Consider the following 26,957-nt stretch of genomic DNA (forward strand, 5'->3'; position numbering starts at 1 on the left):
ATACTCACTCCAGCTCATCCCAATTGAACATTCCCACCTTCTCCCCACACAAATACTCACTCCAGCTCATCCCAATTGAACATTCCCACCTTCTCCCCACACACATACTCACTCCAGCACATCCCAGCTGAACATTCCCACCTTCTCCCCACACAAATACTCACTCCAGCACATCCCAGCTGAACATTCCCACCTTCTCCCCACACACATACTCACTCCAGCACATCCCTGTTGAACATTCCCACCTTCTCCCCACACACATACTCACTCCAGCTCATCCCTGTTGAACATTCCCACCTCCTCCCCACACAAATACTCACTCCAGCTCATCCCAATTGAACATTCCCACCTTCTCCCAACACAAATACTCACTCCAGCACATCCCAGCTGAACATTCCCACCTTCTCCCCACACACATACTCACTCCAGCACATCTCTGTTGAACATTCCCACCTCCTCCCCACACAAATACTCACTCCAGCACATCCCTGTTGAACATTCCCACCTCCTCCCCACACAAATACTCACTCCAGCACATCCCTGTTGAACATTCCCACCTTCTCCCCACAAATACTCACTCCAGCACATCCCTGTTGAACATTCCCACCTTCTCCCCACACACATACTCACTCCAGCACATCCCTGTTGAACATTCCCACCTCCTCCCCACACAAATACTCACTCCAGCACATCCCTGTTGAACATTCCCACCTCCTCCCCACACAAATACTCACTCCAGCACATCCCTGTTGAACATTCCCACCTTCTCCCCACACAAATACTCACTCCAGCACATCCCTGTTGAACATTCCCACCTCCTCCCCACACAAATACTCACTCCAGCACATCCCTGTTGAACTGCTTCTGCCGATTTCCCAGGAATTCCCCGATCATCTGCCTGCTGAGCCCTTTCCTCTGCAGCAGAAAGTGGGCAACACCAACTGGGGTATCTGGCACGAATCCTCGCTCTATGAGGTACTGGACTCCTTTTTCAGGTTTTCTGAGGAGAAAAGGCAACACAAAATTATTAATTTTCTTCCACTGGACCTGAACTCATCTGATTAAAGTTTCAGAATTCTGGCAATCACTTTTAACCAATGTAATGCTATTGCTGGGATAGCTTCAGGATGAATGTAGCCCTCCTGTTGAACACACTGCTCACTGTTAATAGCTGAAAGTATCTTAGAAAGCATCAAATAGCTTTGAAAGCATCCTTGCATGTTATTTCACATTTCCCTGCTCCATAACCCTTCCAAAGAGACGCTTTGTGTTCAAGCAGCTTCACTTGCCAATGCCAAAGACGAGCCCAACACCAGCTACTCAGTGCTCCTGTTGCTGGGAGAGATGGACCTTCCAGAAACTGAACTGAAAAGCTGCTGCTGAAAAACAAGAAACAAAGAACACCCCTGACCTCCCACCTCATTGCTGTCAAAAGTTAAACTGACTGAACAAAACAAGTGGTGTAACTTGCAAGCTGAGAGGACAAAAAATAAAAGGGAAAACTAAAGGCAGTCAAGCAAAAAGAAGCAATTAAAAATGGTGCAGCTCCCATGTAATTTAGATTTTTTTTCTTCCTTCTCCTTTAACACACCCATTGCTCCAGATTTCCCTCCCTCAGACAAACACCTTAGTTGCTGCAGCATTTTAAATCTCTTTACACACCTCCAGATTTAGCTGTAGCCATTTTCCCCCCTCAAAACAAAGCGAGCTGAAGCTACTCATTGTGACTTGTTAAGAAGGGTGTTCTGGGGAGGAGGGTTGGGATGGAGCTGGTTTCTGGCAATAAAACATACAGGTTACAAAGGCAAATGCTGCTTAGATTTTAAAGTGATGCAAAACTGCCCTTCCAGCACAGACTGCACTGTCATCCAGCAGTGCCACACAACAACCAACCATCACTCCTTTTAGAGACATTAAAGAGGAATCTTTACAGAACCAGCAATTCCATCATCAGCTTTATTTTGTTAAAGAATTATAATATAACGTCCACCTGTCTGACCTGAAAGATACTTCCTTTAAGGCAAGTAAAATCAATTTCTAAGGACAAGGTGACCGTACTATTCTCAGACAAAGTTGATCACGCGACCATAACCCTTCCCCAGGGCTTTTAATTGCAAGCAGCATTACTAAATACATCATCATTCAGTTCTCCTACTCTTTTACATTACATTATTATACACTTAAGACCCTACTAAGAATTAGACAGATGAGAGAAATATATATAATTCAATCAAAAGGGAGTTCTCAAATCTCAATTTCTTGCCTCAGCTTTGTGGCTCTTTTCATCCGAAATAAGATTACACACACAGTCATCTTCTGAAATTAATCTCCTTCGTACTAAAGAAGTACCTTTTTTGGTAAATAATGGAATTGCTATGTTCATATGGTTTTGAGCTGTATTTCAGAATTCTTAAGCCTAATTTAAATTCACAGCATCCAACAAAAGCAGGAGTAGTTTTATCCATGCCCCTTGTTAGTGAGCTACATTTGTCCATAACATCCAAAGTGACACAAATCCAGGAGAGTTCCTCTCCAGCAACTGCCAAAACAACACAAAGAACACTCAGGAAACACAGCTTGATCCAAAGATCACCTTTACTTGACGTATAGAAAATGCTGGATCATTACTTACTGTATTAAAAACCAACTGGAATTCCTCCCACCTGCATAAGCCTGAACACTTAAAATCATCACAAAGGTGACACATAATTTACTTTTTTATTTGATTTTATTGCTGTTGTAAGCTCCTTCCCACTCTACCCCACGTGTGACATTATCTTATTCAGGAGGAAAAGTATTTAACAGAAAACAATGACTGTCAGAGTGCCCTGAAGTGCTGTGCAAAAAACCCCAGGTAGCAACAAGGGTTTGGGGAGGGCAGGTTTAAAAAGACACCACAAGCAAACAGAGATCCTCCTGCTGGCAAACCCAGCTGTTTAAAACTGGACAAACTTTCTTTTTTCACCAAGCCCTAATTTTTCCTGAAGTGTATGACTGGATGCAGAAGGGAGTGGGACATGAAAGGGTCATGGATTTAACACGGGATAGGACACCTGGTGTAAGTTTATCCTCATTTCTGTCTGCTCAGAATTGAGCACAGACCGTTTTGTACTTACAACTAAGTCTTTTGTGATTAGGAAAATTCCCAGTGATGCTTCTTAATTACACCTACCAATAACAGGGAAGATGAGAAGTCTATATATAGCAATCGAGGAAGCAGCATAAGCAGAGCAGTTATTTCCAGATTTGAATACATTAACTAATATCAAAATAAACCCTCTAAAGCTACCACCTCACACAGACATATTCAGAGAACTTTTGATATTTACAGGATTGCTTCCAAAATAAAGCTTGAAACTGTCTTCTGTCTCAAAAAACCAAGAAAACAATCAAAACAAAAAAAATGAAAGGAATCTACTATGGAAGAAAAGAAAATCAACTAACATGTGCAAAACCATATTTACACAAAATTCCCACGTGTTACTTGAAGGGATAAGGACCTTGCCAGAAACTGAGTAATAAAAAGACCTTTAGGGTGATTTAATGTGACTTTTAGAGGAAAAACACTGATGGAGGAAATAACGCAAACTTCAAAATAACAGAAGTGCTCAAGACCTGCCCGAGCTTGAGAAAGCAAAAAGTCAGTCAGAAACCCCTCCTGCTTTGAAGAGGGGAAGGATAATCTGGTGACTGACTTCCCAAAGCTTTCAGGACCTGTGCTCACACAGCCCCACAGGCAGTGCAGGATCAGGGGCAAACACACCGATGGCTTTGGGGCCACAAAAAGAAACACAGTCACCAACACACCACCTTCTGCTGCTCCTGGACAATGAAGCACCACCAGTTTCCAAAGGAACTGGTACTTGGGAAATAAGGCTTTGCATTACCTAGACATTCAAAATGTTTTCTTTAAAATGACAGGAAATACTACTTTTTGAAAAACACTGCAGTGATTTTGAAAAGTGAATTTGGTAGAGGGAAAGCTGGATTCTGGATGGTAAGAGAGAGCAGCACAGGCTTAGCTGTGCTGTGACCTACTGGACTCAGAGCCCATCTCACTGCCAGACCAACACTAACCCCGAGTGCTGCAGCTGGGTGAGCACTGGCACCATCCTCTTCCCTCACTCCTACTGCTGCTTTGGGACTTCCTCACAAGCTGAACTAGGACAAAAAGTTGGTTGGGATTTTTTTTTTGGTGGGGTTTTGGTTTGGTTTTTTGATTTCGGTTTGGTTTGGTTTTCATTATTACTTCATTATTATTTTTTTTAATCCAGCCAAGCTCCCCCACAGCTGCACCATCAGTTGTGCCATCCAAGCCACAGTGTGGATAAAGTGCCCATGTCCACAGCAGCCAAGAGAAGAGAATGAATAACAAGCACTACCTCAAAAAGAAACCTTCCACAAAACCACAGTGCACAGGTGGGTAAAACCTTCTCTTATCCCCCACTTGAAAAACGTGGAAAGCTTACAAACACCCAAACCACATGAAATCTTTGTGTTCCCTTTTGGAGCTCAGACAATAATAGAGCTGTAAAACGGAAGCATTCATTAACAAACAAGCACAGAAAGCTGCTTGCCCAGGCCTAGATTTCCAATAGCCAGCAATGCCAAAAGATCATTTCAAGTAAACCAGGGATTTATTAACAGTGTAAATAACCAAAAACATACTGTTCTCCCAGCTGCCTGAGACAGGGGGGATAAAGCCAGCCTGGCTGAAAATGAGAAGCGTGGTGGAACTTCTAGAAATTCAGTATTTCAGTAGGCACATCTCTGCTTTGTGGTTCCTTGCCTATGTTCAGACACACACACAAGACACTGAAAGGACCATAAGCTGAGAGAATCTAAAAAACAAGCAAACCAGAAGTACAAACATTTCTTAGAGGCTGTTAACACTGCAAACAGAAACAGCTGCCAAAGAAATCTTTTCATGTCAGGGGTGGAGAATTTAAAGCAACTATGATGCCAGCCCTCTGTTAAAAAAAAATAATCTCCCTTGCCTTTGATACCAGAGACCTCATTTTGAAAATATATACAATTGTCACAAAACTAAGCATTACCTGAACATTAAAAACTAGGGATGCTTTCTTAAAGCAAGAATCTAAGACTTTTCTTAGAACCATTTAAGCAGTTAAATGTTTTTAAACAACCGAGTTGGCAATAACAAGCTAGTTGAACATTTTCCTTAGTCTGGCAGACAGCTAAATTCTGTTTCTGTATGGCTGTGCTTCTTCCTTCACTTCTGCTGAATAGCCTATTGCTGCTGCAGTGAAGCCAAGAGAATCCCTATGACTATTTTAAACCTTCTGGCTAAAAAGAAAAAAACAAATATCCTTAAAATACTACCAAAAACTAGCAGCAAAACAACTTGTCAGAGTTCACTCAACTGCACAGCAAAGGCAAAAGGGGACTGAAAGGAAGAAAATCAGAGAAACTGAGAGGGAAGCCAGAGCTGTGTGTCTTTCTCAGTTGCACAACTGTGTAATGCAGAGAAAGGAAAACTAGGTGTAAATTGCCTCTTCTGGTAATTACAAGAAAAAGCCCTGGGTCAGGAAAATAAGCCAAGGAACAGCACATTTCTCCCAGTTCCTCTGCATCTCATGGAAACAGGGAGATGGTTATTCCCATGGCTTGGGCAGGAGCCCTCCAGTTTGCCCCAGAGTGGGGATGATTTCTCCTCACATTATGACATGCTAATTTTCCAAAGTTCATTCAAGGCCAACCCAAATACCCACCACCATGGATGTGAAGGTTGCAGCTTACTTTAAATCACACCAAATCACCTGGAGTAACCTCTGTTCAGGGAAAGTCAATTCATACTCACATCACCAATGAAAGAATTCACTAGGAAGTGATCTCAGAGCCCAGTTCTATTTGGTGGGGGAGCAGAATAAAGAGAGGAAACTGCAGATTTCTGTTTTCATAAAACTGGGTAAGTGACCTAAACAGTTCTACCACTCCTTTCTGCCTGACCACCCCATTTCTTTATGCCAGTATCTCCTAGTGAAGTGCTAGGAAATTATACATTAAACATTACTACTGCTACTGAGTGTTTAGGCTGCTCTGAAAACTATTGCCTGAATCAGAGCTGATTATAAAAGGGTAACAAGTGTCTAAAAGGCACGTAAAGAGTCAAAGCAGAAAGTCTGGGTTATTCTAATAAAGGAAGGAAAGTACAGTTCAAAGCAATTTCAGAAGGGATTTTTCTGTGCAAGAAGCAACATCCTTGAGGAACAAAAGCACAGTGAAGACAATCAGAAGGCACACCCCAAGCAGTTGCAGTGCAGTAGCTGGACATGTCCTTGCTGGTAAAAACAATCCTGAGTCATCATGCTATAGCACAATTCCTAGCTCCTCGTTATTCCCTCTCTTGGCAGTGGACAACCTGTTTTTTCTTTTTTTCCCCCCACTCCCTCCTTCCTCACGAGAAAAAAGGAAATATTTTAGTGAGAAAAAAGGAAATATTTTAGTTAAATAAATGTCCCAAAACACTCCACGTGGAGTTTCTCATCTTCAACCCCGCTGCATCTCTGCATTTCTCAAACAGTAGGGAAAGGAGTTTGTAGCTGCCAGCACAGCAAAACACACTCCACTTTGGGACAAACATATGGAAAACCTGCCATTTCTCTGAGCACGGTTTGCCAGGGCTGAGTACTGCTCTCATGTTTATGCAACTGTTGGCAGGAATGAGGCACTAGGATGACTGTGTCCTTTAAATTGAGGAACTCTCCCTGTCTTTATGTCTTGTGCTGTCCCTGCCCTAAATTCTCCTTCCACATCCTCACCCCAGTTCATAACAGAAGCACTTCAGCTTCAATTTCTGTACCTCTGCTGACTGCAAATGGGAAACACTGCCAGCCACACCCCCTTTGAAAGGGACACCTTTGAGATGGGCAATATCAAAATACTGTTTAAAGATCTCTAGATTTACCATTTACAGATCCAGCAACCCCCAATTCAGTACATAGATGTGAACTGTTACACAAGAAGAGGGAGTTGCCATGCCCTTCTCTTCTTAACTCTGGTGTGGCTCTTGGGGATCATCCTGTGCAGGGCCAGGAGCTGGACTCAATGACCCTCATGGGCCTCTTCCAACTGAGCATATTCTGTGATTATTCCAAGGGTTCCTACACAGCCTTCCCAACTCCCTATCAAACTGTCCCCTCTATACCTGCAAAGGCAGCTGCTCACATTTTTCACTCTCCAAATTTGACCACTTGAGATTTTGGGAACGGGGGGAAAGGCATTAAAATTGAGATTTTGGGAACGGGGGGAAAGGCATTAAAACTCTGGCCCCCGGAGTCACATCAGCCGCTTGTCTGGGAGCTGCTCCCACGGCCAAATTCCTCCATCCACGGTGTCATTCCCTAATCCCACTGCATCCTGAGCACTGTGAGGGCCCAGCAGCTCCCATTGCTGGCCCCCAGGCACTGTGAGGGCCCAGCAGCTCCCATTGCTGGCCCAAGCAGGGAGGGAGCCGTGTGCCCGGAATGCTGAAGGGCAGGGATGAGGTAATGGCTCTTGCAGGGATCCAGGGACACTCACTCACAGTCACTGCCGTCCTCCTGCAGCCTTTCCAAACCTACCTCTGCCTTCACAGAGTTTATACCCGCTTTGAATGGCAGTAAAAGGAATCCCTGTGCCCATATTTGAAACCAGCACTTAAACCACTATTACATACACCCTATATATACTATTGGTTGAATCCACAGTTCTACATTTCAGCTGGTTTTCATGGGCAGGACATAATATATGCTAATTAAGGCTCTTATTTTGGAAAAAAAAGGAGGAAAAATGGGTCCTCAGGGAGAAAAGATAAAACACAACAGAACAAAGCAACACACACAGAGCCTTTTTTTTTTCCTTTGGGTGTTCTCACTTAGGGCTAAATGTTTTTAGAAATAATGAGAGTCATACTAAGAACATTCTTCTCTTCTTACTAACTCCTCGGCATGTTAGAGGACAAGTTACATGGAGTGCTTTGATTTTAATTTTTGTTGGAACTGTCTGTGGCTGAATAATCTGCAGTCCAGATGTTGCAATGACAATAAAGTCCCTCTCAGCATACACACGAGGATGGCAAATGGCCCTGTTGTGAAATCCTGAACAGACCTCTTCCCTCCCCTTTCCTCTTTCTACTGAATCTTTCAAAAAATCATGGAAGACATACAATTTGCAAAGACATTAGAGATCAGCTGACAAAATAAAAGAATCGGTTCAAAGGTAAAGAGAACCAACTTAGTTTGATTTACACCTTCTCCCTCCTACTCAATCTGCACTTACAAAGTCTAAAATCATTAGAAATGTTTCCAATTAAGCTTTCAACTTAAATTCTAAGGGGATCAGTAAGAAAGTACATGTTTGCAGACCAGATAGTAGAATGCTCAATGGGTGCCATGGGATCTGACTATAAGCAATTCAGAGAGTATGTTCAGCATCTAAAGTGGAATTCATTAGGAATGTGATCGGTATAAACTGACAACATCAGATCAGGGCACTTCTGACAATAGTTAAAATATGGACTACTTACAAAACTCCTTTTTAAAAACAAAATTAATAACAATTGGCAAGTTTTAAGGATTTCGAATAGAGAAAAATTTGCAGTGCTTTCTGAATCTAAATTACCTTCAATCTCTGCCTACATGTAAATGATGGAAACCTTATACCTCTGTTGAACTACTAAAGCTGCTTTCATGGAAAACGAAAAATGTCCCTTCTCACAAATGTTATTATTGTGTGGCTCAGATTTCCAATTAGAATTTCTCTAGAAATTGTAATTTCCAATTTTGTGTTTGGTGTAATCCCACCAGCACTCAGCAAATTCCTCTCATATCTGCTAAATAAAATAAATAACATCTTAAATTAACATTCCAAGGAATCTAGAAATCTTAAAAAAAGCCTGCTCCTGGAATTAGTATCCAATTCATATCAAGAGTGGTTTTTAAATTTTGAATAAAATCCTCCCCATTGTGCAATAAACGAAGGCAGTGGGGCTTCCAGGGCAAAAGATGATCCATCATTGTATATTCCAAACAGATCCTAGTGCCTTTTTATCTCTGTCAATAAATCCTTTGAGAGAACTTTGGAATAGCAGGAACCTCGATAATGGCCTGTTATAAAGGAAGCTCCAGCAAACCCTTCAGAACAGTATGTTGCAATGCACTGAGGACACTTGGGAACAGTTCTCCATCTGTCACTACTCTTTCCAGAAAGCAAAAGAGGACAAAAAAAGGGAGGTGAGGGGTAAAAGGCATCTGGGGAAAATGACTGTGAAGTTCTTGCTGGCCCAGCCTCTGTTCTAGCACTGGAAAGTGGTGTCGTGTCCAGGACGTACACGGAACATCAGGATGTACGAAAGGAGCCCTCCCCAGAACTCTGCCCCAGCACAGGGCTTGGAGCAGTGTGGTGGAGATGGTCCACAAGCTGCACTTCCCTCTCTTCACCAGCAGTGCCAGAAACTGGCACCAGCACCAGCAGGACTGGCTCCCACGGCAAGAAATGCCATAGGAACACTGCCAGATGAGAGAGCAACTTGGTGCCTTCAATAGCTGATATCCCAAAGGAGCTCCTAAATGGGACTCCAGGCTCTGCCAGTTCAAAAACGAGACTGAGCAATGCAAACTTTCTCTCCCATATTTTATAACATGAGGCACAGGCACATCAAATTTTCAAAACACTCGAATGCTGTCCAAGTGTTGTTGAAAACAGTTTATTAAGACAGCAAGTGCTTGTGCCCCCTGCCCAGAGTGCTGAACACTGACCCCCTGTCCCTGCCGTGGCTCAGCCGGGTGTGGCACTGCAGGAACTGAAGGCACTGCTATCACCAAACACCCCTGGCAGCCACAGACACCTGGGGAGCAGCCAGAGTTGCTGTCACCCTCCTGGTGGCACAAGAGAAGGCTTTAAGGCAATGTATTTCTCCCTCCACATGCACAGCTATGCACAGAATTCCAGCCTGTTCCTGCTGACTGCACAGCTGAGCCAAGGGCAGGACGTGCCTCCTCAGACTGCTGAGGTTAAACCATTCAGTCCTATTTTATCTGTCAGAATCATCAGTGCAGCAGCAGCAGAATGGAACCTGAAAATCCTACCAGATTGGGGTGCAATAACTGGTAAACCTGGTATTTCCAGCCTGCAGTCAAAACAAACAGCAGAATGAAATCACGGCCCTTTTAAATTTTTCTTCTTATTTTTCGTTTTAAAGCAGCAGTCAAAAGGCCTCTTGAAGCCTTGTTTATAAGCAAACCAGTCTCAAAGGCTGGATTTGCATTGGCAGGGTTTGGAGCCTGCAAAATAAACCTTTCTAGGTAGTGTTTTCCTTCTGCCTATAAGGGAGGAATGGTTTCTAGTGTTAATTCTCCCAGACTACATCCCTTTCCAGCTACAGTGAGGAAACTGCCTAATTCAACACAGCTGGGCTGCCCGAGCCTCGCTGGGAGCTGCTGCTCTCCGGGCATGCACCTGCAGCCCTTCCTTTGGGCAGGCAATGAATGGGAGCACACACTGACAGCCCATTGACAGGGGAAATCACCGCGGCCATTCAGCGCCGGCCAGGGCACAGAAGCTGCTCCTCAGCTGCAGCTTCTTTGGCAGAGATCATTCCATTTGGGGAATACTTTATGTTCTGGTATAGTGGCTATTACAAAACATCTTTGGAAAAGTACACTTCTTTACTCAACACCACGGTTCCAAACTGACTGCCAAGTTATAGTCAGAAACAAATTCTATGATCAGGTGATGATCACAGAATCACAGAATGGTTTGGGTTGGAAGGAACCCTAAAGATCATCTAGTTCCAATCCCCCTGCCATGGGCAGGGACACCTTCCACTAGAACTTCAAAAACTCCTAGGAAAATGATTTTCAATCACCTATAGTTTTTTTCTCCAATGTCCTGTGCTCTCCATTCTCCGGGGACCTCTGTGCTACTAATGCTTTGCATATATTAGTGATTAAGCTAACTGGATCACCAGTTGTGCTCAACTTTTACCCCACCCATAACTGCCTATTGCAACAAAGGGTCTCTGGCAAGAAAACTGCACTTTGGCTTCTGAATATTGTTATTGTAACAGGAAAACCAGAAAAAACATAGAAATCATAAACTGAAATTTCGACTGTGAAAATATTGACTTTTCATGCTTTTAAAAACTTCATTCTTTTGGCACTCCTAGTGAACAAAGCAGAAGTATTTACTACAATTCATGCAAGGTTTTGAATTCTTTGCATTTCAGCCAAGCTTCGCGTACCACGAAGGAATGACACGACTATTTATTAATTAAGGTTTGGGATCTTAATTTGCAAGGAAGATTTCAAAGATGCAGTGAAATGAACACAAAATTCTTGTAAAAGACATCCCTAATATTTTCTCTGGTAGGTGCAGGTATTTGGAAAAGCACTTGCCTTCTTGTACTAGGTGAGTTCAAAGCCACTTCTTTCAGCATAATGCTCAGGAAGTTAATTGAAACTAAAGCACCTGTACAGCACAGATCTAAAAAGGATTTTTAATCTTGAAGAAATCATCCCTTGCAAATCCTAGCAAGTGCCTGACCACGATGTCTACCCTTCATTCACCTCCCAAGGTGCAATGTGCAATCCCACCTGACACACTCTGAAGAGACTTTCAAAAGTTATTCCCAGCTCTTTCAAAGAGTTTACAGACTCAGCACCATCACACTCCGTGGTGGTTCAATACCTGACATTGCACATTATTGAAAATGTCACCATCTGCAGGCTTGAAGAGCCACAATCAAACCCAAGATCCATGGGCTGCTCGGGGACTGTCTGAGCTGTCAATAGATCAGAGGGACACAGCACCAGCAATGAGTCTTCACTTCTCTATCCATCCTGGAGATTGATGCAGTGGGGGAATGAAACAATCCCACAGCCCAAGATCACACACAGAGGTGTTGTCTGTGCAGTCCTGCCTCGCAGCACTCACTGCTAAGGAACTGCACATCATTTACAACTAGCCAGCATATAAAATAGGTTTATCCCTGTTCAACTCCATGCAGCAAGATCACTTAGATGTGTTTCAAATAACAGTCTCTATTCTTCTGTACTTCTCTGTTTATTTTTCCCTTTCAGCCTCCTACTGATGTGTCACTGGAAGCATCTGACAACTTACAAAGCTCTCATTCATCGCTGCTTGAGCACTTTTTCCATTCACCTTTTTCCTCACATTGACTCAAAAGACACTGTTATGAAGCCTGTAGCTCACTGATCACTGACTGCTTAAGGTTTAATTGCTGTGCAAAAAACCCAGCAAACACCACCCAAAAGTCTTTTAAATGTCAGCCAACAGCAGCACCACCTTCCTCCTCCTCAACCCTGCCAAGGATGTCATTGTTTTCAAATCTCCTTAAAAAAGCTAATCGGTGTGTCTTCCTACCCAGGCAAGTTCCCGAGCAGAGCTCCCATGACTTGTGTAATTCCAATTGGTTAAAAGCTTCCATAAAGGCCTTTTCTCAAAGATATAAACTCAAAGCTCAGAGTGTTTACAGCCCAGCCTGGCCAGTCCATGTTAGGGCTGTAATGCACAGCTTTGTAGGTTTAGGTACATTACACCCACCCTAGGGCAGGAAACGGGCACACTAAGCAGTGAGGAAAGAGTAGGAATTCTAATGCCAACCCCCCAGCTGTTCTTATCTTCAGGTTATGATAGTTCTAACGACTGTGTAACTCCAATAAGGGGAGTACAGAGTTTAGGGTAGTAATTATTTGCTACCCTCTCCCAAAATATTCCTCCTGCTGCCACATGGGAGCGTCCAAAGGAGAAAGTATTTCAATAAAACAAAGAAATGTGAGAAAGTTATTTATAGAAATTTTAAACAACTCCATACATGGGAAAACTATCAGTCATAGGCAGAAATACAAATTTTGCGATACTTTTATGATAAATAATAAATATTTATTTAGTATAAAAAATATTCAGTGCACTGGGTTTCAGTATCAAAGTTTTGAGGAAATCTACTGAACAAATTCTAGGCCCTGCCAGTGTAATTCAGGAAATTCATCTTACACTGCTTGTTTTTTCGAATTCCCACACGACAACTTTTACACCATCTACATGATTAGGGCAGGAAGAAATCTGAATTTGTTATAACACCAAAAAATGGATCAGGATCAGGCCACCATGTTTCTCCACAAGAAAGGAATCAGGTTAAACTTAAATAGTTCACTACCATTTATGTACACATAATTATATTTTTTCTTTTCCCCCGAAGCTGTTTAACTATGGAGACGTCAACTTGTAAGTACTTGAACACGAAGAGTCACCACAAACAGCTTGTTTATTCACTGAAAGGTCAATATCAGACACCAGGCTTACCTTATCCAATACAAGAAAAATATTGCTGGTTCATTCTCAGAGGAAAAGGGAGGAAAGGCTGTACTCACTTGTTAAAGAGGTTCAGCCCGATCCTATAGTGGCGTTTCCTGATAACATCGTTACTGAAGGCAGGGGAATCCCAGCTGTTGCGAGTCTCTTTGTGGTAGGTTTGTTTGCTCAAGGTTTGCTCCCTTAGGCTGTCTCTAGAAGAAGATTCTGAGCTGCAATTTATTGTGTCATTCGAGTTGGAAGTGCTGTTGATGCTGTCATTGTCTCCGTCGGAATAATCCGACTCGGATTTGCTCTGCCTGTTTGCTGTGCCATTGATGGCTAAATGACTGTCTATAGGCCTGGCCCTGTGTCTTGCCTCCTGCTCCTCCCGGGTGATGATCTTGGCAGGAATACTGTGAGGGATATGTTTTGGGCTTCCCTGTTGACTGGTGATGCCCCGGTCATAGGCATTTTGTCTCTTTAATGAGCCTCTCTCCGAGCGATCGCTCAAGTCCACGGAGCTGTCACTGGGTGGCTCTATAGTTAGCAATGGTAGGTGATCCATCCTCATCCTCTGCTCCTGACATTCCAGGGACGGGGTACTCCTGCAGCTCGTATCAGTGTCTATCTTATCATCTTTGTGGGTCATGGACCAGTATTCTTGGGAAGAGTTCACGGAGCGGAGCCTCAGATCCGACTCCGTGCTGGACGGCCTGTCCACGGACTGGGATAGGGGAAGGGGTGGGGACAACTCCTCCTCGTCGATGTACAACGTGACATCGCTGTATGACGCTGTCATCTCATCCAGCTTCCTGTGATCCACATTGTGGATTGCTGGTTTGGCTGGAGCACAACTGTCCCTCTCCATTTCACGACTTCTGACCTGATCTGCAGCCTGGATTTCGTCAGAGTGCAGGCTACGGCAGTTCAGTGCATCATCGATGGATTCCGCAAGGGATTTCACCTGCCTGGAAAAGGCATCCTCCAGTTCCGTTATAGCATCAGTGAAATCAGTAGATGCTGCTGGAGACTTCATCGTAGCTGTTTCTCCAAGGTCATCGCATTCAGACGGTACCAGGGATCCCAGCTTTGACCCATCGTTTGTAACAGAAACTTGTTTCCCTTCAAAGTAAGAGCTGTGGACTTTCTCAGGTCCTTCAAAGGAAAACTGCATTCTCATATTGGACAGGACAATGCGCCTTGACATGCGATTTTCAGACATAGAACTTCGGAGACGCTCAAAGTTCTTGTTCATCTGATACTGGCGAAAGGCGGTTTGGATGGTGCGAGCAGCATGTCTGGTTATGAGACGGCCCCCATACTTCCGTTCTAGCATCTCCACCTGGGGGGTGAACACAGGGAATCTGTAGCTTAATGCAGGTTAGAACGAGGCTAAAGTGTGAAAAAAGAGAATTCTTAGAACAACTGCAATTTTTCAGACATTTTTCCAAAGAGCATACACCGGTTTTGAAAGTAAAAACTCAAAGCTCAAACAGTGAACTGAATAGTCGTTTGCAAATTCCACCCTAAAATACAAAAATATGACTGTGAACACTGTCATATAAAATTACGGTGTTGGCAATTTGTGTGTTCATTTAAAAGTTGGTTTCCACACATTATCAGTGGTGTGGCCATGTCAAAGCAGAGGGGACAGAGCTCTGCTGCAGCACAATGCTGTCACACTCTCTGTAGGGACAACTGCAGAGAAGTGAATTCCAAGCACAATGCAAATGTCATATTTTGGGAGTAAATTCTCAAAGTGGTCCCCACCTTCCCAGACAGGCACCTGCATGAATAAAACCCCTGGAGCACCGTTTCACCCAGGCCTGATATCAAAGCAAAACTGAGCTTCCCAGAACACACACACTTCCAGAGAGGTGTCTCTTGATACAATATCCACAAACACATTTTTCCTCAAACCAAGAACATATTTCAGAGTTTCTAAATAAAAATTCAAATTTATTTTCAACCTGGTAACTACTCTCAAAATTGCCAGTGTTTCCAATTAACTGAATGAATATGCAAAATAAATATATATAAATGCTATCAATTTAACCCATTGAAAACGATGTGCCAATACTTCTGAAATAGTTATTATATATTTTCAAAGCTTTTCTTCCAAAACGAGAAAAGCATCATAGTGTCCTAGAATGGTTTGGGTTGGAAGGGACCTTAAAGCCCATCCAGTGCCACCCCCTGCCATGGGCAGGGACACCTTCCACCAGCCCAGGTTGCTCCAAGCCCTGTCCAACCTGGCCTTGGACACTTCCAGGGCTGGGGCAGCCACAGCTTCTCTGGGTAACCCTCAGTGCCTCACCCTTTTACTTATTTAAAAAACACTGAACAAGATGAATAACTACATTTCTTTATCCCCCCCTAATATTTAATTTCTGCTCTGATGAGTCTTTTCCAGATTGATACAATTCCCAAACACAAACCAGCTATGACAAATCAATATGTTCAGTGCTTCAGCTTCAAACCCACCATTTTTCTGGTAGTGTTTTTGTGTGAGTCCATGCAATTTTCATAATGCTGTAATGATTCAAAAGTCATTTCTTCTTGCCTGTAAATTCAGGTACCCTTTTTCATGAGACACCATGTTTTTTTTAATCTCATACCCTGGAGATCTCTCCAAGTAATCTCCCACTAACTGTTAAGTTCAGACACTGATGTGCAGAGGGACTTCATCCTCCTTCTATGAAAGGAACTAAATGCTACTAAAAATTATTTTCTAGTCTATTATGTCTATCATTTGGGAGTAGCTGATGTATTTCTTTCAGTGCCATTGCCAGGTTCAGCAGCTCCCATTCCCCTTCCACATTAAAGATGATCTCCCTTTTTGCTCACTAAATCACTGTTTTTTATTTTTTTTTATTAATTATAGAGGCAAAACATATTCTGCACAGTTATTGGCATAGACTGAGGAGGCCAACTTCTCAGGTGGACTCAGATCAGGATTACTGGCAGGAAATTGTTCTTTTGACTGTATCTTTAAACTTGCTTTAACAAAGCTCAAAAAGCTGTTACTGATCTCTGAGCAGCTCCAAATTCCATCTGGATTTACATTTCCAGATGTAAATTTCTGCATAATTTTCTATAGTGTCTCTTTAAGCAATTGTTCAGCCTTTCACTACCAAATGGGGGGGTTTGCCCCCAAATTTGCACGTGCCAAAGAGACTATGAGGTTACTTGTAAAGCATTCTGAAGATTCAAAAAATTATTAAGAACTTAAAAATCTATCACAGCCTTGCCACTGCTGCCACACATTTGCTACTATTTCTATTTGTAGTATACATACATATATATATGTATATATATGTGTGTGTATATCTATATATATCTATCTCACATGTATTTTTATAAATCACAAGAGGTTATTTTGCTGGACTAATCTCAAAACAACCAACCTGTCAATTCAGTTCTCCTCTCAAAATTAAATGTCAAACCTAACGAAAAGTAAACTAGCACAGCTAGAGAGAGAGAATGAAACAAAACCTAATATTCCATAAAATAAATTACCTGGACTTTATTCTTGCAACAAGCTGTTGTCCTTCAGCTTTACACAGAAAATAACATTATCACTGATCATCATAAATTAGGGGAGTTTGGTGGGAATTTAAATTGAGATTATTTTCCAACTTGCCTAGATGAGTTAGACTTGTGATTAGTATTTCTAATAGATTTTAATGCCTATTTCATGCACCTTTTCAATGCATATTTAATGCAGGTTAACTTTAGGTAAAGTCTGGGACATTTTCCTACATCGTTTTTAGTATCTTCAGCTATTTCAAGGAGAGCTTTTCAAGAGCAGTAACCAACTCTGCAGTATCAAGCTTCCTTCATGTATCATTGTCACTTTTATTGTGCAAGACTCCCTGAACAAATACAAAATAACATCTGCGGTCCTCCTCATTCTCCATCAAAGTGGCACAGAAGGCCAGATGGAATTGGGCTCTGTGGAATATCTGCAGTACAGGAGATCTCCTCAGAAAGCCTCACACTCTACATCAATCCCTGGTGAGACATCCAGCAAAAACCACTGCCAAAGGTGGAACAGGAAGGAACAGTTTTGATCTCACAAGCAGGTCCAATTTAGCAGCAGAGCTGGCATCAGGAACCTGGTGTCCTCACAATTTGGTGAGCGTGGAGGCTAAACCAAACTCACATTTGCTATCCCAAATATTGGCTTCAACTTTGAGGCAGAGCTCAAGGTCTGTTCTTCCAGGTCCTTCTGGAACAACATCTGATGATCCCCCAACCTGAAAATGAGATTTAGCCCCTATAAATTTCACTAACTATCAATGTTTGGTCCAAAACCAGGAATAGTTTGCTTCCTGTCTGTGGAATTTTGCCACTTTCACCATATTAACATAGAAGTTGGAGTGACTATGGAATGTACCTCGATGATTCCCAGACTCTTGGGGATGGGCCTGTGCAGGGCCAGGAGTGGGACCTGATGATACTTGTGGGTCCCTTCCAACTCAGCAGGTTCTGTGATTCTGTGATAAGATCTCTAACCAAAAAACCCCCTCCAAACCAGAAAACATTGATCTATTGGCTGTTGTTCATCTACCACTGACATCGGTGCATCCTGCACATTTGCCTACCTTAAACTCTTAGGGCACCATTTTCAAATCATAAATATGAACTTATATGGTGATAAACATCTTTCAAATAGGAATACATTTGAAACAAACCCTAAAAGGAAAGACTGACTGTCTTACAAAAGTGCCTTTTTACGGACAAAGGCTTCGAATATCTACATCCACTTCTTTGTAAAGGATGTGGGAGTTTTGCCTAGTTGAGTAAAGCCAAGAAAAGCCTTGAATTCACCCCACAGATACAAGAAAATATCAGCTGCAATACGTTGTTCCTTTCTTTCAGAAGCAACAAAAATATCCAGGTTTCAAAAACGACTCATTTGCTTAGGAAAATATTTTGCATTATTGTCCCCAGAATAAGTTCCTGGTAGAACCGTCTTTATTATTAAAACTATCAACATATCTTTTACACCTTTCTTCAGGAAGTGGGAAAGGTGTAAGGGACACAGGGGTGACACAATACAGGATAAAAGAGTCAAAAACCTCAGAAATGCTGGCATATGACTATTTGAACTAAGCTGGGCACAGAAAAAAGGCATTTTCAGCATCACAACTGATGTGATGCTAAAAAAGACTCCCCCCAGTTTACAGACACGTTGCCATTGTCTTAAATTAAGTAACAAAGCCCAAATACCTGCTTATCTTGTAGGTCTGAGGAGAGTTCATAGCTCTCGGAAAGCGATCTTGACCTTTTGATAGCTTCTTCCTCGGCCTGTTTGCGCAGGATGGACGTGGAGTGCTGGAGTTTGGGCCTCCGTGCCCGCTGTCCCGGGGAGATGGAGTAGAGCCCGTAGGGAGAGGGGTCGTAGTGGTCTGGGCTGATGGCTGAGCTGTGGGTTATCGGCCCTTGGTGGTACCCAGAGGGGCTGTCCAGGGACGTGCCAGTCTCACTGCTCGGAGCCTCGCCCTCCACACTGCAGGGACGAGAGAGGACACGCTCGGTGAGTGCTGCACCCAACCCTCCTCAGCCACCAGCACGGCCCTGCTGAGCAACACTGCAGGCACCCAGCACGTCTGGCTGAAGTTCAGGTGCAATTGTTACAGGCAGTGTGGCTTTCATGTCAAACACCACAGTTTTTGCTGTACTCTAAACAAGTCTCAGTTTGTCCTGCAGGCATCACCTTTAGATCGTGAGTGGAGCAGGACAATGCAAGTTTCAAGCATTATTTCACTTTATACAGTAATTGTTAATAACATCCTCAGTTCCTTAGGCAACTATAGTGTAAAATGAACGAAAACTTCTAATTTCTTATAATACTGCTCATTTCCAAGTCATTCTACTCAAAGTGACAGATGCTTGTTTGCGTCTTTCCTTGCTTTGACAAATTAAAGCAATATTTTCTTACCCTCATATTACAGTTTGACATAAAAGGATTACTTTCCTGGAGACTACTCAACGAGAGCTGGGATTTAATGGATCTTGAGAGCTACTATATTTCTAAAGACTAAAGTTGGGAAAAAGTAACTACAGGACCTACAGGAGAAATCTCATTTATTTCTCTCTTAGTGAAAGACTGCTCCCATGGGATGCTTTTGGCATCCTTTGGAGTAAAGCATCCCATGGGATGTTGTTTACAGCTAATGAAAGCAACGTGCTTTCAGGTGAAGAAAACACATTAGAAACTATCTAGCAAATAAAACACTTTGTTTTCACATGAATGCTGTTATTGCTAAGGAATAAAGAAAAGGAAAAAACATTTTTGTATTAAAAGGGTGGTACATAATAGGAAACATTTTAAAGCTGAGCCTCAGGCATATCCTGGAGTCCTGATGACACAGCAGTTTGTGTTTGGGTTGTATTTTACAGCAGGGCACTCTCACACTGCAGTAGGATTTACACTTTCACTCTTCCACCTTATCCTATGTTTCACATCAGTATTTCCTGTCTGCCTCACCCTGTGTACACAGAGCATTGACAGCAGAATGAAACTGGACTTTTTTTTAATCCCTCAAATGACTTAGGAAGCACTCCACACATGACCAAATATAAGCATCTGCAGCACTTGCCCTACCTTTTATTTTAGGAAAGGCACAGCCCAACTCCAAAGCAGTAAAATTCCAGGTCCTGTATTTCTTATTTTGCCTTCATTCACATGAAGGGGAACATAAAAAACCAAAGTCCTCCTGTTGTCTCTCAGCAGTCCCTTCAGAAAGTACAGACCAATTTCTGACTGAACCTTCTCCACCAGGAGAGAAGAGGGTTAACACTGGCCAAACCCTCCCAGCTTGAACAGTGGGTACTTTTTAAAGGGAAGGAGAAAAAAAGCCCCTTAGATTTCTTAAAATGCTTCTATAAACACGGAAAACTGAAAGCAAGCACTCTTTCTTTGCCCATCAAAATATGACTCTACCCGAAAGGTATTTTCAAACATACTTAACCCAAGCTGGAAATATTTTCAGTGTGCACATATTACTTTTTCCAAAAAGGAAGCTGACAGGAAACTAATCCCTTTCCCTCGGTGATCCAGCTGGCTTTCAACTTCAAAACGATAAATTAGCCCCAGTTTTGCTAGTGACACTGAAACTGTGTAACCACCCACTGAACACAAATAAATCGGCCTCCCTAAAGCAGCCATTAAAGAAACAGTATCACATTCTCTCTTATAACACTAAAATAGGTTTCTCTGTCCTGCCAACTCTGAGGCCACACTATTCTGTACATCACAGGTTCCTAGAGCAAGTTTTTAAGTACTTTTCATACAAGTATGGAAAATTTGTTTCTAACAGAAAGGCAGGAATTATCACTATTTCCCCCTTCTTAGGCTTGTGACTTTTTTTTGCCAACTTCACCGTTGTGAACTATATAACAACCCTTCCATGTTGACTATAACCTTCTGTTGGCAGTTTAATAATGATACCTTCAATGGATCACTTAACCTGTTCAGCAACAAAAAGTTTCTACCCTAGCAGAAAAAGGTGGAAGGAGGTCTGCCCAGGGCTCTGATTAAAGTTAAGGGCTGCTTCTTAATTTTAGTTTGCCCCTTGTACTTTTTCCAGATACCAATGTGATGCTTGACTGACTACAATGCTTGCTCTCCTTTTGCTCACAGGCCTATTCCCTGCCACCTGACCTGTGAAGTAGGGAATTAATTACCTTTTTACAACAGGCAGCCTCCTGCAAACAACAGCCCTTCAAAGCAAACCCACATACACAGCCACTACTACCTATTTTAGGGCTTTCTCCCATCCAGCTCTTCTGCCTCTTACGAGCAGCTCGAACTCCGTATGAGCTCTTAATTCCAATGAACTCCACTGACAGGGAAAAGCAGCTCGCTTTCTACTTCCTACTACTGGACATATGTTTGGAAAAGAAAAACATTTCAATAAATATGACTTGTGTGAAGCTGTAAGGGTGACAGGTTGGATTGCTCCACTGAGGGGGAACAGCACCCAGAGCTGGTGGAAGTGCTCTCCAGGCCACCTTCCATCTTTTATCACCAGTCCTGGTTAACTGGAGAGGTCCCAGGGGACTGGAGGTCACCAAATGTGATGCCCACCTACAAGAAGGGACAGAAGGATGATCCAGGGAACTCCAGGCCTGTTAGCCTGACCTCAGTGCTGGGGAAGGTCATGGAGCAGATCATCCTGAGTGCCACCACATGGCATGTGCGGGACAACTGGGGGATCAGGCCCAGCCAGTGTGAGTTTGGGAAAGGCAGGTCCTGCCTGACCAACCTGATCTCCCTCTACAACAAGATGAGCAGCTCAGGGGGTGAGGGAAAGGCTTTGGATGTGAACCTGGATGTAGGAAAGCCTTTGACACCCCCAGCATTCTCCTGCAGACACTGGCTGCTCATGGCCTGGATGGGACACTGCTCACTGGGCTCACAACTGGCTGCTGGCCCAGGGAGAGGTGGGCAATGGAGCTCCATCCAGCTGGGAATGGGCACCAGTGGTGGGCAATGGAGCTCCATCCAGCTGGGAATGGGCACCAGTGGTGGGCAATGGAGCTCCATCCAGCTGGGAATGGGCACCAGTGGTGGGCAATGGAGCTCCATCCAGCTGGGAATGGGCACCAGTGGTGGGCAATGGAGCTCCATCCAGCTGGGAATGGGCACCAGTGGTGGGCAATGGAGCTCCATCCAGCTGGGAATGGGCACCAGTGGTGGGCAATGGAGCTCCATCCAGCTGGGAATGGGCACCAGTGGTGGGCAATGGAGCTCCATCCAGCTGGGAATGGGCACCAGTGGTGGGCAATGGAGCTCCATCCAGCTGGGAATGGGCACCAGTGGTGGGCAATGGAGCTCCATCCAGCTGGGAATGGGCACCAGTGGTGGGCAATGGAGCTCCATCCAGCTGGGAATGGGCACCAGTGGTGGGCAATGGAGCTCCATCCAGCTGGGAATGGGCACCAGTGGTGGGCAATGGAGCTCCATCCAGCTGGGAATGGGCACCAGGGGGTTACACAGGGGTCAGTGTTGGGGCCAGTTTTGTTTAATGTCTTTATCAATAACCCTGACAAGGGGATCGAGGGCACCCTTGGTCAGTCTGCAGGTGACACCAAGGTGGGCAGGAGTGTTGATGTGCTGGAGGGCAGGAAGGCTCTGCAGAGGGATCTGGACAGGCTGGATCCATGGATCAAGGCCAATTGTGTGAGGTTCAATAATGTCAAGTGCCAGTTCCTGCCCTTGGATCACAACAAGTCTACAGACTGGGGGCAGAGGGGCTGGGAAGCAGGAAAAGGCCCTGGGGGTGCTGGTGACAATGGCTGGACGTGATCCCAGGTGAGCCCAGGGGGGCAAGAGGCCAATGGCCCCTGGGCTGTGGCAGCAGGGCCGGGGCAGGGATTGTCTCCCTGTGCTGGCCCTGCTGAGGCCACACCTTGAATTCTGGGGGCAGTTCTGGGCCCCTCATGACAAGAAAGACACTGAGGGGCTGGAGCATGTCCAGAGAAGGGAAGGGAGCTGGGGAAGGGTCTGGAGCACCAGGAGGGGCTGAGGGAGCTGGGGGGGCTCAGCCTGGAACAAAGGAGGCTCAGGGAAGACCTGATCAGTCCCTCCAACTCCCTGACAGGAGGAGGGAGCGGGTGGGGGTCTGGCTCTGCTCCCAGGGAACAAGTGATAGAAGAGGACATGAGCCTCAAGTTGCACCAGGGGAGATTTAGGTTGGGTTTTCTTCCTGGAAAGAGTTGTCCAGCCCTGACAGAGCTGCCCAGGGCAGCAGTGGAGTCCCCATTCCTGGAGGGATTTAAAGCCACGTGGATGTGGCACTTGGGGACATGGGTTAGTGGTGGCCTTGGCAGTGCTGGGGGATGGTTGGACTTGATGATCTTAAAGGTCTTCTCCGACCTAACAATTCTATGACTAAAACAGGCTCAGAACACTTATCTATCCACTTATTAGAAATGCCTACACACAAAAATGTCAAGGATTCTGCTCCAGGCTGGCAGCAAGAACTAGAACCCTGTGACTGAGGGAGTAGCTGAGACACCTCTCCAGCACTGCTTCACTTCCAGCAGCCACCCTTCACACACTACTTTTCTCACATGGGTGAGAAATTAAGTACATGAAGCACACCGTAAAAATGGACAATGCAACACTGTTAGTTTATTATTATTTATCCTTATATACTATATATTATAATAAATAAATGTTAATTAAAAGTCCCAACTGGAATTAAAAAAAACCTTCTTAATAAAGGTCTCCAATTTGAGGCATCTGCCACCTATCCTACATGTCCAGTAGAATCAACGTTAAAAAAAAAAAAATCTAGTGGATTAATTTGGTTCATGTCCCTGCAATGTGCAACTGCATATTACTAGTGAGCCCAGCAATCTGTTGAATTAAGTAATATTAGGAGAAAGCAAACCAGTTGAAATTAACTTTTCATTCTTAGAATTCTAATTGTTTTATCACACTCTTGTTTCAGCAGAAAATAGACATTCATTATCTGCCTAGCCAGAAAAAGGGAAAGGTTGTTTAGTAGTATTTTAGAAAGAAGAGGAGAATGGAACAGCTAAAGAATGAAAATGAAATATTTAAAAATAATTAGTACTACTAATATGACTTTTCATGAATAAAAATTTAAACCAGAGCCATTGAAAAACTTTGGACATCTCAATTACTTTTTTTTGAAAGAGTGGCCAGCACTGGCTGAATCAGGATTTAACAGTAATTGACACTGGAAGTTACTTCTTGCATAAAGCTCAACTTAAAATACTGCTAAAAAATCCCAAACCACCACTGTATCAAGGAACAACAGGGAAGAAGAAAGGCTTAGAGAAAGACAGAAACAGGCCACATTTTAATACATTACAATGGATAGGTAAAACTCTGGGTGAAAATCAGATTACTTTCAATGGTTATAAGCCAGTATTCACCAGCTGGATTCAGGCATTTTCTGCCGTTTTTCCTGTGTATGGCTCTGCACTTCCTGCAGGAGCTGAGCCCCATGCTCTGCAAACACTTTTAAATTAAACTACACCACTGAAGTGGCCTGTGCATGGCAGCAGGGCCTGCTGGCTGCTCCAGCCGGGTGGTGGGGAAGGGCCACCCCGTGGTACAGCCCCCTGTCACCCACCCCACAGCACAGCTCCCTGTCACCCACCCCACAGCACAGCTCCTGTCACCCACCCCACAGCACAGCTCCTGTCACCCACCCCACAGCACAGCCCCTGTCACCCACCCCACAGCACAGCTCCCTGTCACCCACCCCACAGCACAGCTCCTGTCACCCACCCCACAGCACAGCTCCTGTCACCCACCCCACAGCACAGCCCCTGTCACCCACCCCACAGCACAGCCCCTGTCACCCACCCCACAGCACAGCCCCTGTCACCCACCCCACAGCACAGACCCTGTCACCCACCCCACAGCACAGACCCTGTCACCCACCCCACAGCACAACTCCCTGTCACCCACCCCACAGAGCAGCTCCTGTCACCCACCCCATAGCACAGCTCCTGTCACCCACCCCACAGAGCAGCCCCCTGTCACCCACCCCACAGCACAGCCCCTGTCACCCACCCCACAGAGCAGCCCCTGTCACCCACCCCACAGAGCAGCCCCTGTCACCCACCCCACAGAGCAGCCCCTGTCACCCACCCCACAGGGCAGCTCCTGTCACCCACCCCACAGCACAGCTCCCTGTCACCCACCCCACAGCACAGCCCCTCTCACCCACCCCACAGCACAGCTCCCTGTCACCCACCCCACAGGGCAGCTCCCTGTCACCCACCCCACAGAGCAGCCCCTGTCACCCACCCCACAGAGCAGCCCCTGTCACCCACCCCACAGCACAGCTCCCTGTCACCCACCCCACAGAGCAGCCCCTGTCACCCACCCCATAGCACAGCCCCTGTCACCCACCCCACAGCACAGACCCTGTCACCCACCCCACAGCACACCTCCCTGTCACCCACCCCACAGAGCAGCCCCTGTCACCCACCCCACAGAGCAGCCCCTGTCACCCACCCCACAGAGCAGCCCCTGTCCCCCACCCCTCCCGCTGTGCCCTCCCTGCACAGCCCCAGAGCTCCTGCCAGCTCCGATGCAGGGCTGACTCCAGGGCACACCCAGGGGCTGCCAGGAGCTGCTCCTGTGCCTCCTTTGCCCAGATGCCAAAGCTGAGGGATGGTGCCTGGCTGGAGCTCTGCACTCAAGCAGCACCAACAAAGCAGGCTGACAAAATGGGAAGGAGATGTTGCTGCTTGGAAAAAGGCTGTGGTTTTCACAGTTATTTCCCACTGCTCAGGGGATGAGTTCATGTCAAGAATTACCTAATAAGAAAAAGCTCTGTCTCCTCTCTCCCTCTGTAGCTGTGTGGTTAGCCATGACCAAAGCACATTATTTCTTCTCCAGGCATTTTAGCAGCAGAAACCTGACAGGTCTTTTCTTCCCTTACTCTCATTTTACACCTTCAATTCAGAGAATCATAGAACATCTTGAGTTGGAAGGGACCCACCAAGACCATCAAGTCCAACTCCTGGCCCTGCACAGACATCCCAACAATCCCACCCTGTCCCTGAGAGTGTTGTCCAAACCCTCCTGGAGCTCTGGCAGCCTTGGGGCTGTGCCCCCTGCCCTGGGGAGCCTGGGCAGTGCCCAACCAGCCTCTGGGGGAATTGTTACTTCTGCTCACAAAGGCTGTCATGAGCAACCAGTACACTAAATCCACTGTCATATTTTAAACCAACACATTATTCAGGATGTTTGAATATCTACTGTTATTCCTTTCATTTTTATATTCACACCTTCCTTTTCCTTCAAATCTTGTCAGACTCTTATCAAAACTAAAAATAAGCACAACAGAGACAAAATTTAGAAAAACTAGAAAACCTCAACATTTGAGCTTAAAATGGAAACTGGAAAGAGTCCTTAAGATCTAAATTCCAGTAAGGAGCAAACTCTAAGCTTTTCCATGAGTACAGACTTATTTGTTCCACTGACTAATGGCAAAATGACCAGAGGAACTACAGTTTTGTATCCAGAGGCACAAGAATTTATCTGTCAGAGAAACTGTACTACGAAAGACAGACATTCGACCAGAAGACCAGAAAGTTCCTTTTTTTCTGAGGTCCAGTACCTTATCTTTAAAAGGACATGCACGTATAAAGGAAGTATATAACAATAATATCAGATGCAAGGAGTGATTCAGTATTGCCACTCACCCCAGAAGCCCCACAGTTTACAAGCAGTCAAGTGTCCCTGTGCATTTTTAGGACTAAAATACAAAGATAGTGGGAACATATGCTCACAGAAATCATCCAAATGTTCAAGCCAGTATGTTGCAGATTTAGTTTGCAACAAAGAAATTCAACATGCTTCTAAATAATGCAAATGCCAAACCAAAACTGCATGCAACATTTTAAAATAGAACCAAAGAGACCCTCCCAGCAAAACAGAGTAAACACTTGAGAAACTGTTTTACCAATGAGCTGTCTCTGAAATCACTGTTGTTTTCATCATTCATTTAGAATGGACTTTCAACAGTGTAATATAAAGACATGTAATTGAAAACAGGCCCAAACAACTGGATGGTACACACATGAGAACCAATCAGCATTATATTAATCCTGTAAAAAATCTGCTTTGGACATAAAGA

The 26,957-nt window shown here is 44.5% G+C and overlaps 1 protein-coding gene across 15 annotated transcripts in view; it reads right to left on the minus strand.

Moving 5' to 3' along the window:
• Window positions 1-26,957, minus strand: part of IQSEC1 (IQ motif and Sec7 domain ArfGEF 1) — a 334,245-nt gene that overhangs the window by 28,900 nt on the left and 278,388 nt on the right. For all 15 annotated transcript variants that reach the window (XM_064668004.1, XM_064668005.1, XM_064667999.1 and 12 more), the window contains 3 exons: window positions 18,550-18,829; window positions 13,392-14,656; window positions 839-1,000 (listed from right to left, as the gene is read on the minus strand). In XM_064668004.1, the coding sequence (XP_064524074.1) occupies window positions 839-1,000; window positions 13,392-14,656; window positions 18,550-18,829 (1,707 nt within the window). The remainder of the gene's footprint in view (window positions 1-838; window positions 1,001-13,391; window positions 14,657-18,549; window positions 18,830-26,957) is intronic.

Source organism: Pseudopipra pipra, chromosome 11 (genome assembly GCF_036250125.1).
Source record: "Pseudopipra pipra isolate bDixPip1 chromosome 11, bDixPip1.hap1, whole genome shotgun sequence".
NCBI classification, from domain to species: Eukaryota; Metazoa; Chordata; class Aves; order Passeriformes; family Pipridae; genus Pseudopipra; species Pseudopipra pipra.